We start from the raw sequence: 13,830 nt of genomic DNA, 5'->3' as shown, positions 1-13,830 counted from the left end.
CTAGAGGCCAAAATCTACAGGTAGGCACTTCGCAAAAAACACCTCTGTTTTTTTCCCAAATTTAGGATGTGTCCACGTTGCGCTTTGGGGTGTTTCCTGTCGCCGGCGCTAGGCCTACCCACGCAAGTGAGGTATCATTTTTATCGGGAGACTTGGGGGAACGCTGGGTGGAAGGAAATTTGTAGCTCCTCTCAGATTCCAGAACTTTCTGCCACAGAAATGTGAGGAACATGTGTTTTTTTAGCCAAATTTTGAGGTTTGCTAAGGATTCTGGGTAACAGAACCTGGTCCGAGCCCCGCAAGTCACCCCTCCTTGGATTCCCCTAGGTCTCTAGTTTTCAGAAATGCACAGGTTTGGTAGGTTTCCCTAGGTGCGGGCTGAGCTAGAGGCCAAAATCTACAAGTAGGCACTTCGCAAAAAACACCTCTGTATTTTTCGAAAATTTAGGATGTGTCCACGTTGCGCTTTGGGGTGTTTCCTGTCGCCGGCGCTAGGCCTACCCACGCAAGTGAGGTATCATTTTTATCGGGAGACTTGGGGGAACGCTGGGTGGAAGGAAATTTGTAGCTCCTCTCAGATTCCAGAACTTTCTGCCACAGAAATGTGAGGAACATGTGTTTTTTTAGCCAAATTTTGAGGTTTGCAAAGGATTCTGGGTAACAGAACCTGGTCCGAGCCCCGCAAGTCACCCCTCCTTGGATTCCCCTAGGTCTCTAGTTTTCAGAAATGCACAGGTTTGGTAGGTTTCCCTAGGTGCCGGCTGAGCTAGAGGCCAAAATCTACAGGTAGGCACTTCGCAAAAAACACCTCTGTATTTTTCCAAAATTTAGGATGTGTCCACGTTGCGCTTTGGGGTGTTTCCTGTCGCCGGCGCTAGGCCTACCCACACAAGTGAGGTATCATTTTTATCGGGAGACTTGGGGGAACATAGATTAGCAAAACAAGTGCTATTGCCCCTTGTCTTTCTCTACATTTTTTCCTTCCAAATATAGGAGAGTGTGTAAAAAAGACATCTATTTGAGAAATTCCCTATAATTCACATGCTTGTAGGGTCACCCCGGAATTCAGAGATGTGCAAATAACCACTGCTCCTCAACACCTTATCTTGTGCCCTTTTTGGAAATGCAAAGGTTTTCTTGATAGCAATTTTTTACTCTTTATATTTCAGCAAATGAATTGCTGTATACCCGGTATAGAATGAAAACGCACTGCAGGGTGCAGCTCATTTATTGGCTCTGGGTTCCTCGGGTTCTTGATGAACCTACAAGCCCTATATATCCCCGCAACCAGAGGAGTCCACCAGATGTAATGGTATATTGCTTTCCATAATCTGACATTGCAGGGAAAAGTTACAGAGTAAAACGTAGAGAAAAATTTATGTTTTTTTCACCTCAATTTCAATATTTTTCTTTTTCAGCGGTTATTTTCTGTAGGAAACCCTTGTAGGATCTACACAAATGACCCCTTGCTGAATTCAGAATTTTCTCTACTTTTCAGAAATGGTTAGGTTTCTGGGATCCAACATTGGTTTCATGCCCATTCCTGTCACTGACTGGAAGGAGGCTGAAAGCACAAAAAATTGCAAAAATGGGGTATGCCCCAGTAAAATGCCAAAATTGTGTTGAAAAATTGGGTTTTCTGATTCAAGTCTGCCTGTTCCTGAAAGCTAGGAAGCTGCTGAGTTTAGCACTACAAACCCCTTGTTGATGCCATTTTCAGGGGGAAATCCACAAGCCTTCTTCTGCAGCCACTTTTTCCATTTTTTTAAAAAAAAACGAAATTTTCACTGTATTTTGGCCAATTTCTTGGCTTCCTTCAAGGGAACCCACAAAGTCTGGGTACCTCTAGAATCCCTAGGATGTTGGAAAAAAAGGACGCAAATTTGGCTTGGTTAGCTTATGTGGACAAAAAGTTATGAGGGCCTAAGCGCGAACTGCCCCAAATAGGCAAAAAAAGGCCTGGCACAGGAGGGGGAAAAGGCCTGGCAGCGAAGGGGTTAACAATATATATGCAGCCTTAGAGGACATGACTGTGACTAGCTCGCAGATGACCTTGCTTGTAAGCTTATGCATAGTCGGGCCACTCAAAATGCTGGTTCTATGTAGCTACTTGCGCAGGGGATTTCTGTGCATGACAAGTGATTATGTTTTAATGAACTCACCCAAAAATAATTCCATCTCGGCCACAAGTGATTAGGTTCCAGTTGTACAGGGGAACATTACAAATACCAAATCCAGGGTCAGTTTAAGGATTTTAACTTTTTGTCTTGGAACATTGCAAGGAGCTGGTCCTGAAAGACTGGGCGACTTTAAGCAAGCAGTTCGACTTTGTCATTGTGCAAGAGACCTGGGCCCTAACCCCACTTGTGTGTAATGGCTATACTTGTTTTTCTATTTGTACTACCCAATCCACATCGGGTCGCCCTAAAGGGGGATTATCAATATGGATTAAATTAGAGGTCAAAGCAAAACTAGTCCCCATGGATCGTGGTTGCTCTAAAATGCAAATTTTAGAGTTAGTGTGATCTCGTCGTTTTAAGTTGTTTATCTTAAATTTCTGCAACTATTATTTTTTTAGCTCCAATAATAGGAACGTTTTGTCATCAGTTAGCATTGTTGATAAACGTTTGTATAAAGTTATTTCTCCGCTGTCTGAATGTAACATTATTTGTGGTAATTTTAATGCTAAACTCGACTATTTAACATCTGATAGTTTTTGTTTGCCCCATTACAACAGATGCTCTGTGATCGGTCTTCCTGATAGCAGAGGTGTAGAATTAGGTTGTCATCTTCGGCACGCGATCTTGTTAACATTCATGAATCTGTTTATGAAATGGAACCTCCGGTTCCCACATTTCACGGTACAGGTCGTGAATCAATAAGTGATTATGTGTTAGTAACCTGTGGACTGACACACCATTCAGTTTAATGTGATATATTGCGCTCCAGTTTTAGCGACCATAGCCCTCTGATAGCAAAGTGTATTCTCCCAATAGAAACAGTTAGTGGCCCAGCACAAGCAGTACAGCAACCTGTGCCCAGACATAACGAATTTAGGCTTCTCTGGCATTCACCCAACCCAATCAAACTCTGCTTAATTAAATCACACCTTGACTTCTTTTTAATATGTTTGTGTGAGGTATCTATGGGGGAGAATTAATGTAATCAGTTCAAAGTCGAGTGAAACTTAATACATGACTCACTGCTGAATCCGGCCGAAGACCTTCCCGACCCACTCATTGGTTCGATGGTACCTGCTCTCATGCAAACCGGTCTTTGAGGAGAGCCTCGACTACTAGTCTCAGAAATCCCACTGTAGTAGACAACAGGCCCCGGGGAATAGGAAGCGTGAACTCCAAAGGGATCATTGGGAGCATCTGACCAATACAGCTTCGCTCAAGAGTTCTTCTGAATTCTGGAGAGTGGTTAGCGATCTAAGAAGTCAAAAATCTTCAAGTTCCATAACAAGATGCCATATTTCCGGAGATCAATCTGTAGCGCATTTTAACACCATGCATTGTAGAACCCTCGTTTGTATTGATTTCTTATCCCACCTAAGTTTTTAATAGACATTTTTTGTTTTTCACCACCAACAACAGCAATACAATTAACCAGTTCTAAACCTTACAGCCATCTGCAACCAACTGATATTCAGTAGTGATTTATCGCCGGTCAGTGTCCATCACTGCAGGCATCACATAAAAATAGATTCCAATACTCACCCCGCTTCTAGTGCTACAGAAGGCACGGCACCCCTTACAACAAAAATGTATCCTACATAAGTAACTGCATCAATAAACTTCACTTTTCTGTGGATGAGATGATCATTGCCCTTAATACCTGCTTACCCTCTAAAGCTCCAGGACCAGATGAAGTGCCCATTGACATTTTTAAATGTAGAGTGGATTTCTGGGCTCCTCTGCTCACCAATGTGTTTATCAATCTTGATTTAAAAACCTTCCTTCCACATGTCAAGTTGCATTATTGTCCCTGTCTTTAAAAAAGGTAGTCATACAGACTCCAAATGCTATAGATCCAGATCTTTAATCGATCCCACATTCAGAATAATGGGTAGAGTTATTTTTAATAGGTTAGGAGACTGGCACAATGAAAATAATGTTTAAATCCTTGTCAATATGGGTTGAGAAAAAGATAAGGAACTATGGAACAGTGCCCAAATCTTGAATTAATAATAGGTCAATTATATCACCTCCAAAAGGAATCCTTTGTACCTTGCCTTTATGGACTTATCCTCAGCTTTTGACAAGGTAAATCATAAAAAGCTATGGGGTATTCTACTGGAGCTGGGAATAGACACCACAATTGTCAATTTTTTGGTCTATTTACATCATAGCCAGACTGCTGGGCCAAGTTTGGCCCTAATGGTTAGCTTTCCGACCCATTTAGTTTACATTGTGGCATCAGGCAAGTCTGTGTTTCAGCCCTGTTGTTATTCATTTTATACATTAACAAACTCCATGATTTTTTTAGCACCATTGCACATGATGTCCCTCATGCCATCTTGGTTCCTATATCCATATTGTTGTACACAGAGGATGCTGTACTTCTACCGCGTACCCCTAATGCTTTAGGGGTGCCTGGTCAGAGCTTTTTCTGAGTTTATGTCAAAGACGCGCACTAGCCAGGCCCGCTTTCCGCCCGGCGACCTCTGTGCAGCCGGCCGCCGACATTCCCCGCCAGAGTCGCAGCTCGCGCGTCTGTCTCTATCCTGTGAATGGGCACGGTCGGCGCGAGAAGGCCTTCCCGCCGAGGCCTCCCTGCCTGAAATCGGCACATACCGGGACACGCAGGCACCAATGGTGGACCCGTAGCTGCGGAGCGCCCGGAGGCCTCGCTGGGTCCCGCCGCCTGTTGACACGCAGGCCCCATGAGCCCGGGAGAGGCTCCCTGCACCGCACTGCGACAGCAGCCCCCCTTGGGGGGCCCGCACGCAACTGCCCCACTGCCGGTCACCTCCTGTCTGCCAAGGCCCGGCTCCCTGACTCCCGAGGGGAGTGGGACCCTCCGTCCCAAGCCCGGCATGGGGACCCCCCGAGGGTGCCTGACAGCCCCACCGACGCATGCCTCGCAGCAGACCTGCAGTAACTCACCCAGGAGGCGCTAACCAGAGTGCATAGAAAGAGAAGGCAGGGCTGAAAGAAGTTCCCCTTTGGCTTGCTGGGAGGAATGACGTTACAACACGCTTGAAGGACTTTCGTCTTGGGGCCCTGAACCTGGGGTGGGACTTCTTCCCCCAGGCTCCCTTGCTGCCAACTCGCACTTCAGCCCTACTCGATCCCCGCAGCGCAGGACACGTCCGGGCATGTGCCCGGGCGAAGACTCATCTGACAGAGGCTGGGCGCTACTATTTTCTAGAGAAGTAAGTTTTAACTTTAAGATGTGCCTTAAGGTTTGACTTATCCGTTTACACACCTTTGTTGTTTATTACTTTGCCATCAAGAGATGGGGAAACGAAAGGCTGTGGACACTCTTGCTCAAGTTAGTTGCTCAAAAAATAAAATCAAGGAAACTGTCTAAAAACAAAACAAGCCTTATATCTAACCACGGAAGCCACTCCTGGGAAGACATAGATATTTTGACTGCAGAAGTGGAGGCCATTTTAAAAGACAATTTACCGCCTTTAAAACAGGATCCCCCTGTTATAAAAATACCAGATATATTTAAGAAAAAGGCTGGAACTACTTTGAGTGCCCTGTTGTGGGTTGGATGCTGCATCGTGCACTACAAGTGGCATTCCTGTGGGGGATGAGGCTCCCTGTCCTCCCCTGAGTCCTGAGGTTTTGGTGATGCCTAAGATCCTGTGTTTTAACCGGTATGGGCCTTTGGGGAACGAAGAAGGACCCTGTAACACTGTTACATGCATATGTACTGGGACATGCGCGGATGTTGAAGACGCAATCAATTCATCTTTGGGTTTGGACAGATCGCCGACACTGCACAGCAACCTTGATTTGGCCTTTGTTCACCGCAAGCTAGATGAAGTGAAGAATCAGATGTTGACATTCATGAACCAATTGACGAGGGAACCTGGGTTGTTATGTGGTTGTAGATGCTCTCGATCAAGGCTGGATGTGTCCTACCCTGTCACGGGGGGCACATCCACTGTTCTAGCTCCATCATATCCTAGGCCTCAAGTAGGCAATCAATATTTACAGCCTGGTTCCATTTCTTTTCCCACTTTACCTGCTCTCCATATTGAAGGTCCACAAGCCTGCCCTGGGGCCACTAGGCGCAAGTGCGCGATTGGTACCAAGGATTGGAATTTTACCGGGCCTGATAGATCCGGTAAAACCACACATGCTGATTATAGCGAGGATCTGGGGGGGTGGGTGGGGAGGTTGGCTCCCAGGTGCTGAGTGGAGCAGCCATCCCACCAACTTATCATACCAAACCACCTGATGGTGCCTCACATCAGGTTGGAACGTGATGGCTAGCACCCAAGAAGCAGTTTCGAGCCCCGGGAACAAAGGAGGTACCTTGTTTATGGTTGAAGTACCCAAATTGCCTCCAGGGGTTGTGGAAACTTGGGATTCCTTGCTAAATAAGGTTGTATACTGGTTGAGAGTCCAGTGGAAGTGCCTCTCTGTTATTCGAGCAGATATTGTGGAGGTGGACCGACACTGCCAGTTCGGCTCCAAATTATATTTTATTTCCATCCGTTTTGTGGACAGGTTATTAATGGATAATCTTAGTGATTTTGAATTGCGTACTTGCTATCTTAGCAAGTACAGTGGGATCGGGTTAGACTCAAATCCTCTGTGCCCTCTGCTAGTTTGTCTACAAATGGCGAAGATTCAATTGTTGGGAAGGCTGACACTAGTCACAAGTGTGCTTTGGCAGAAAACAATTTGCACTTATTATGAGATGTTGACTATCCACTGACTCCAATCTAACAATTTTTATTCGGGGTCCGGTGGGTAAACTGTGGGCATCTAATAAGTCTGTTGATTATGGGGAAGTCCAGTGCCCGACCCCAATTTAATAATTCCTACTCTGGGTTCGGTGGGTAGGCCTGGGTTGTCCAACAAGTCTATTGATGATGGGGAAGCTCAGTGATCTGGGCCCAGAGATTTGGGAACTAGTGCTGAACTTTTTATTATGTCTTGGAACCTGGCTGGGCTAAGCAGGAAACTGTTGGATCCTGAATGGGTTAATTACATAAATAAGCAGGATATATGCTTATTCCAGGAGACTTGGGCTATGGACCCTGTCTTCCTGGATGGTTTTTTAATCATACGAGGTGATGGCCCTACCAGCAGATGGAAATACTGGTCGTGCCAAGGGAGGTCTATTGATACTGCTTAATAAGAGGTTGCAGTGCAACCACTTGGTATTCAAAATTGATTTCCCGGATTTACTAGGTGTGCAACTTGTATTTAATAGAGGTTTCAAGACTATTATAATTAATACTTATGCAAGGTCAGTGCTGCGGAGACAGGAGTCTCAGACTATGACCCAGTTATCTGAATATTTAGATACCCTCTCTCCCAACACCAAGGTAGTGGTTGCAGCAGGGGACATGAATTGCACATTTGAACCCTCTTATTTAAGCAATGACCTAACAGTTGAAGAGGATGAACAATGGGGTATTCCTCGTTTGGCGAATGTGTAATCTTGTAGCCGCTACGGTGTTGCCCTACAGTTGACATCATTGTTTCTTAAGTATGGTCTTAGGGCCTGTAATGGTCAAACGCATCTGATCCAAACATTCAAACGAGGACAATCGTCTAGTGTTATTGATTATTTTCTATTGGATGTCAGGTTATGGCCATTGTTAGAGGATATGAAGGTGGACTTCTGCCATGATAGCGACCATAACTCCTTGCTCCTTACTTTACATAGTGTTGAATTTAGGAGGTTTTGAATACTCCTCACACTGCTGTCCCTGAGCCACATTTGGATAACAGTCTCACCCGTGTTAGTTGGCCAAAAGTGCTGTCCAACCCATATATGATTAGGGAGATCTATAAATTGTTTATTGGTGTTATGGCGGACTATGAGGGACATGAGGTTGCCAATATCCCAATTCTTACCATCCATGAGATAATGACACATAAGTTGCAGAACATTTTTTACAAGAAAATCCCCACTATGCAATTCAATCATCCACTTAAAAATAGAGAGTGGTTTAACAAGGATTGTTCGAAGGCCAAACTTACACTAAAGCTAGCGATCGTGTTCCGTTCCCAGGGGGCGATTAGAACAGCCAGACTAGCCTACTATAAAGTTATAGCACAGGAAGAGAAAAGCCGGGATGACTCAATCTGGCAGAATCTGTTGGATGCTGCCAGACACAATAACAACATGGTTTTTGGGAAATTACTGTCTGATAGACCTGGAGAGGGCAAGAACATAATTCGTACCCATATCCAACCTGAGAGTTGGGTCTATCACTTTTCTAATCTTTATGCTATGCCCTGTATTTTTTCCCCTTATTACCTTCATTCCCAACAGTCAGCTGCAGTGTGCCTACCATTTGGTGACCCTGGAACAGATGTGTGTAAACAGGATGACCATATTGTTTTTAACCTGGAGGAAACAATAGCTGCAATTAATTCCCTGAAACCTTCTTAAGCCCCAGGTCCAGATAAGATACCAGGGAATTTATAGAAGTCTGAGCCAGTGATCTGGTCCAGTTATATAAACATGATATCTAACGCAATAGCAGCAGGGGGTCCAATACCCAGTACTTGGAAAGGGGCTGAAATAGTCCCCATCTATAAAAAGGGAGTGGTGAGTTCTCCTGTCAATTATAGACCTATTAGTCTCATTAACAACCTTAAAAAAAAAATTGCCAAACAACTCCTGGAAAGGCTTTTAGATTGGGTTGACACCCATTATGCGATGTCTCCACTTCAGGCAGGTTTCCCCCCCAAAACTAGTACCGTAGATCAGGTTTTTAGGCTGGCACTTTTATAAATTATATGTTGCTTTCATGGACCTTTGGTCTGTGTTTGATATGGTTCCTAGAGGAAAATTATGGGATGTTGTAAACAAAATAGGTGCTCTAACTAATATAATTCATCTCCTACAGCGGTTACATGAGGGCACATGTGCCCAGGTGAGGTGGGGCAATCAGGGTGAATTAACAGACCACATTGCTATTCAACGGGGGGGGTCATCAAGGATATGTTCTGGTAGCAACTTTATTTACTTTATATATAAATGAGGTGGTACAAGATGTATCTCTTTGTCAAAATTATGCCCCTCCCCTAAATGAGCAAAAGATTCTTATACTGCTCCTTGCGGACGACTCTCTCCTCATTTCCAAGACCCCACTGGGTCTTCAGACCCTTGTGGATACATTTATAACCTTCTGTACTGACCAATGGGTTGGAACTAAATGCTAGCAAAACTAAATTAAAGGTGTTTATCCCAGGACCAGTCAGGAGATGTACTATCACTTTGGCTGGGGCTCCCTTGGGGGAAGTAAGCTCAATAGATTAACTGGGTGTGAGGATTTCTAACAAATTGCTCTGGGAAGAACAGATCAACAAGAGTGTGTCCCTTCTCCAACATAGATCTGGAGCCATTCAGCACTTTTAAAGGAGTGTAGCTACGAAAGCCGTTTCTTCGGCTATAAAGATTTATCTAGCTAAAGCACAAAATGCTTCTACTTATGGCGCCGAGGTGTGGGTTTTTTGTAAAACCTCTTAATTATCGGTGGGTGAGAATAACTTTGCTAGAGCACTCCTCGCATGCCCAGGTAGCACTCCCCTGATTCCCTTCTTTTTGGACCTCGTTCTTCATCGTATCTCTGATATGATAGTTTTAAGACCGTTACTTTTCTGGTTAAGAATATGGATGACTCCCCAGCTTATTGTTTATAGGGACTCTCTCCTTGTCCCCTTAAAAAGACCTAATGTAGCCTCTATTCCATGGTTTAGGCATGTGTCCAACTGGTTTCACATCCTGGGTCTTGGGAATTACTGGGAGAGTCCACAGGATTTAGAGAAGGCCCATAAATTGCCTTTGAAAATAGCTTACTATGTTAGGAATAACTATCTCCTTGGCTCATCGCATGGACGATTGACCAGTGGTTTTCTCGGTTTTAAATGGTATCCAGAGTTTGAGCCTTATTTAGATCTTATTCCCGACACTCTGGGGAAGAGTTTGTATGCCCGTTTCCGCTATGGGTGCTTACCATTACTGTCTTTTGTTAGTAGCTGGAGGTCATCGCCGGCACCTAATTTATGTCCATGCTGCAATACTGTTCCGGAATCAGTTGAACATTTCATGTTCTTCTGTACAGTGTATTTCCTCCCTCGACATAAGTGGATTCGTCCAGTTTGTCAGATGCAGTGCTTTAGGCAATTTGCTATTGCCCTTAGGATTTTAAAGAGCGATACCTCTTTTCTTGATCCATGCGTTAGCAACTTTCTTGTGGCTGCATGGTATATATTGACTTGTTTTTTAAAAACATTGTAATTTATAAATATGTATGCCTTGGGACATGTATTGAGAGATTTTACTGGTCTTATTGCTAACAATGAATGATGCTTTTATTGTTTTAATATTTATTTTTTTCTACAAAATTTTACTTGTATATTGTAATTATATGAAATCTTTTTTTTTTTTTGCTTTGATGGTTTATGATCGAATAAAGCTTGTGTTATGATGATGATGTCAGATATAGACCTCTCAACCAACTATAATAAATCTCAAACCATGGCATGCGGGCCCAAACACTACTTGCTGCATACCCTCTGTGTGAAAGAGAGCAGCTTAGACAGTGTCCCTAGAATCCCTTGTTTAGGTCTTGTTTTCAATTCCCATGGGTCCTGGACAGAAAGCGTCAGATATAGGAACACAAAATTCAAGCAAGCTATTTGCTTCTTATTTAGTGCCGGTAAGCCGACATCCTCACTCTTAGAAATATATTCCAAGAAATGTGTACAATTTGCCAGATATGAAAGTGGAAAATGGGGATATAGTGAATGTCAATAATTGCAGACAGAGGACAACCACTTTTTTCTCACTCTCTATCTCAACATCCCACTATTTTTGTCATTAAGAATTGGCCCAGTCATATCTCGAGGACTCAATTAAGTTGGGGCTCCTTTTATTGCGAGTCTCGGTACAGAATAATCCCAGGGCATCTTTTCAGCACAATATAATTAATGATTATTTTTGTGATTTGTATATTCCCTGGATTAAATATATAAAGCATAATGTGGCTGCCTTGGGTAAATCGGCCCTATTTCACAATGCCTTATCAATTTGCAAGGCTGGTACATGCTCACTAAAGCATTTATTTATTGAAAGTTGTTGTGCTACAAGTGAAAGCTTGGAAATAAGCAAAACAACTGTCAAGAACCATATTCCCATAAAAGCTAATTTTGGCCCAGAATAATATCTATTGTATGTGATCAGCATTTGGGAAAGAGTTTTACTGTTAAAATGTAGAGGCTGCACTTTAAGTTTTAGGTTATTTTTTCTGCAGGGCTTTTATGGGAATCTTGAAGGGAGGAAATGTATTTGTGATAATCTGTCCTCTCAATTCTTATTGCATTTTGTGGTATTTTGTAAACTGCGCAACCCCTTTAGAGCTCACTATTTATTACCTCTTTTTAAAGCTTACAATTTTAAACAACGTTGGGTTGCTCTCTGGCTTTTACAACTGCTACCCAGCACTGAAGTATGTTTTAGAAAGGGCAGTTTTCTAAAGCAGCTGTATTTTACTGTAAGAGTTGGATTTGATGTCAAAGAGGATGGTGACTCTTATTCAAGATCAAGGGGGCTGGCGCAGAATCCAGGGTAAATTCCAGGGTGAACTTAAATATTTGGGCGCATTAGAATATTGGGGTTCTGCTCCCATACAGTCATTGATCTCTCTGAACTCACCCCCTTCATATTACTTGGGAACGTCGCCTATAATCCACCCTACACTCTTTTCCCAACTATGTTTAGACCATTCATTATTAATCACACACTCCGCACAAGCAAGGAACACTTATGTACACACCCTAATACCTAAAAAAGTCATCATTCTCTCTTCTAGCTATAGGTCCCTCTCTGTTTGGCCATGAACTGATACACACTGTGGTAAATATCCTACCTTTTAAATACACTGTGCCCTGCCCTGCACATTGGGCTGCCTTGGGCCTACTTTAGGGCTGACCTATATGTAGTAAAACAGAAGGTTTGAGTCTGGCAACGTCAGATTAAAACTGTGCACACAGGCATTGCAATGGCAGTCCTGAGGCTTGTTTGCAGGAATACTCATGTGGGTGGCACAATCTGTGCTGCAGGACCACTAGTAGCATTTGGTTTACAGGCCCTGGGCACACATTGTGCCTATACTAGGGACGTACTAGTGAATCAAATATGCCAATCATGGAGAAACCACTTACCAATACAATTTAGCCAGAAAGCATATGCACTTTAGCACTGGTAAGCAGTGGTAAAGTGCCCAGAGTCCTAAAGTCAACAAAAACAGGTCAGAAAAAATAGGAGGAAGACAAAAGGTTTTGGTATAACCCTGTAAAAAGGGCCAGGTCCAAAAGCCAATGACAGACCAAATGTGTAAACCAATGTTTATTTATTGTGTATTATAATGAAAACTCTCTGGGATGCGGAGTCTTCCTTTAAACTCATGGATCTTTGTGACTCAGGACACCCAAAGCGTGCCAAAGGTGAGGGGAGAAGGGTGGAGAGGGAGCGCTCTTGTCCACCCACAAAAAAAACACACAAAAAAGGAAAGAGATGCCAACTTACTTCTTCACATTTTTAACTTTCATGCTTGCAGTGCTGCCACATGACCGGAGCGGGAGGTCTCCTGGAATGGGTAACTCTGGGAAATCAGCTCCTCTGGCCTACAAGAAGAAGTTGAAAGACAATTAGACTTGTAGGGTCAAGAACTACCCCACCCCTCTGCAACTAATTCGCTTTCGCAGCTTCACTGAATCGTGGCCTGGCTTGTAATACCCTGCAGTTCTGAGTAAGTAAACAAATTAACAATTTATTAACAGTAACTATTAATGAGCAGTAATGGTAAAGCTTTCTTCACTATGCAGACTGTGGCTCATCAATTAAAGTTTCACTTTATATGGATATCACTTTCTGCAGAGGACAACCAGACACAGTTTTACCAATAACAATTGCCAAAGAAACAAAAGGGTTAGGGGGAGAAACAGGGTGGGGTTCTAGCCTGACAACTTTCTGATAAATTTCACTTCACTGTGCAAGAGGGGGTGGGAGCTTAAAGGGGCCGAGTCTGTGGGAAGCGGGACAGTAAACCCACTGCTTTTATGAGGCATGAGGGGGCGGGTGATGTACCGAGAAGTGACCCCCCTAATCCAGCCTCTCCCCCCACCCCAAGAAAACAAAAGCTTACGCGGCTCCTGCTGATGTCCTGTGGCGTTAGTAAAAAACCCTCACAAATGTCAGCAGTGCCCAGCTCCCATACATGAGCTACAGAACCACGTTGCACAGGGATTTCCAACTCATATTATCTTCCACCATGTGATATCGGCTCCTCACCAGGAAATCGATACTGTTTCACACTGTGTAGGAACATGGATGTTGGCAGGTCTCTGGGGTCTTGTGGCTGAATTTCACACTTTGGAACCCTAATCATGGCTTCGACTGTTGAATGATAATGGTGAGCGTTTAGCACATCACTAGAAGCATCAGTTTGATAAAAACCAGTGATATAACCACTGAGTAAACACTCAAGCTGGGCTGATTCTGAAGGAATGATTGTGGTATGACCAGGGAAGAAAGAGAGGAGGGTGTAGGGCTATCCACAAACATGAAACACTAATTTACTTTCAAAACACTGTCCAGGGATCCAGGCAAAAACAAAGG

At 43.7% G+C, this 13,830-nt stretch overlaps 1 protein-coding gene across 4 annotated transcripts in view; it reads right to left on the bottom strand.

Annotated features, from left to right (window-relative positions):
• Positions 1-13,830, bottom strand: part of ARHGAP32 (Rho GTPase activating protein 32) — a 942,023-nt gene that overhangs the window by 688,037 nt on the left and 240,156 nt on the right. For all 4 annotated transcript variants that reach the window (XM_069224492.1, XM_069224494.1, XM_069224495.1 and 1 more), the window contains exon 3: positions 12,739-12,836. In XM_069224492.1, the coding sequence (XP_069080593.1) occupies positions 12,739-12,836 (98 nt within the window). The remainder of the gene's footprint in view (positions 1-12,738; positions 12,837-13,830) is intronic.

The sequence above is a fragment of the Pleurodeles waltl genome, chromosome 3_1 (genome assembly GCF_031143425.1).
Source record: "Pleurodeles waltl isolate 20211129_DDA chromosome 3_1, aPleWal1.hap1.20221129, whole genome shotgun sequence".
Lineage (NCBI taxonomy): Eukaryota > Metazoa > Chordata > Amphibia > Caudata > Salamandridae > Pleurodeles > Pleurodeles waltl.
Note: the sequence above shows the minus strand (reverse complement) of the source record. Positions and strands in the feature narration are given on the sequence as shown.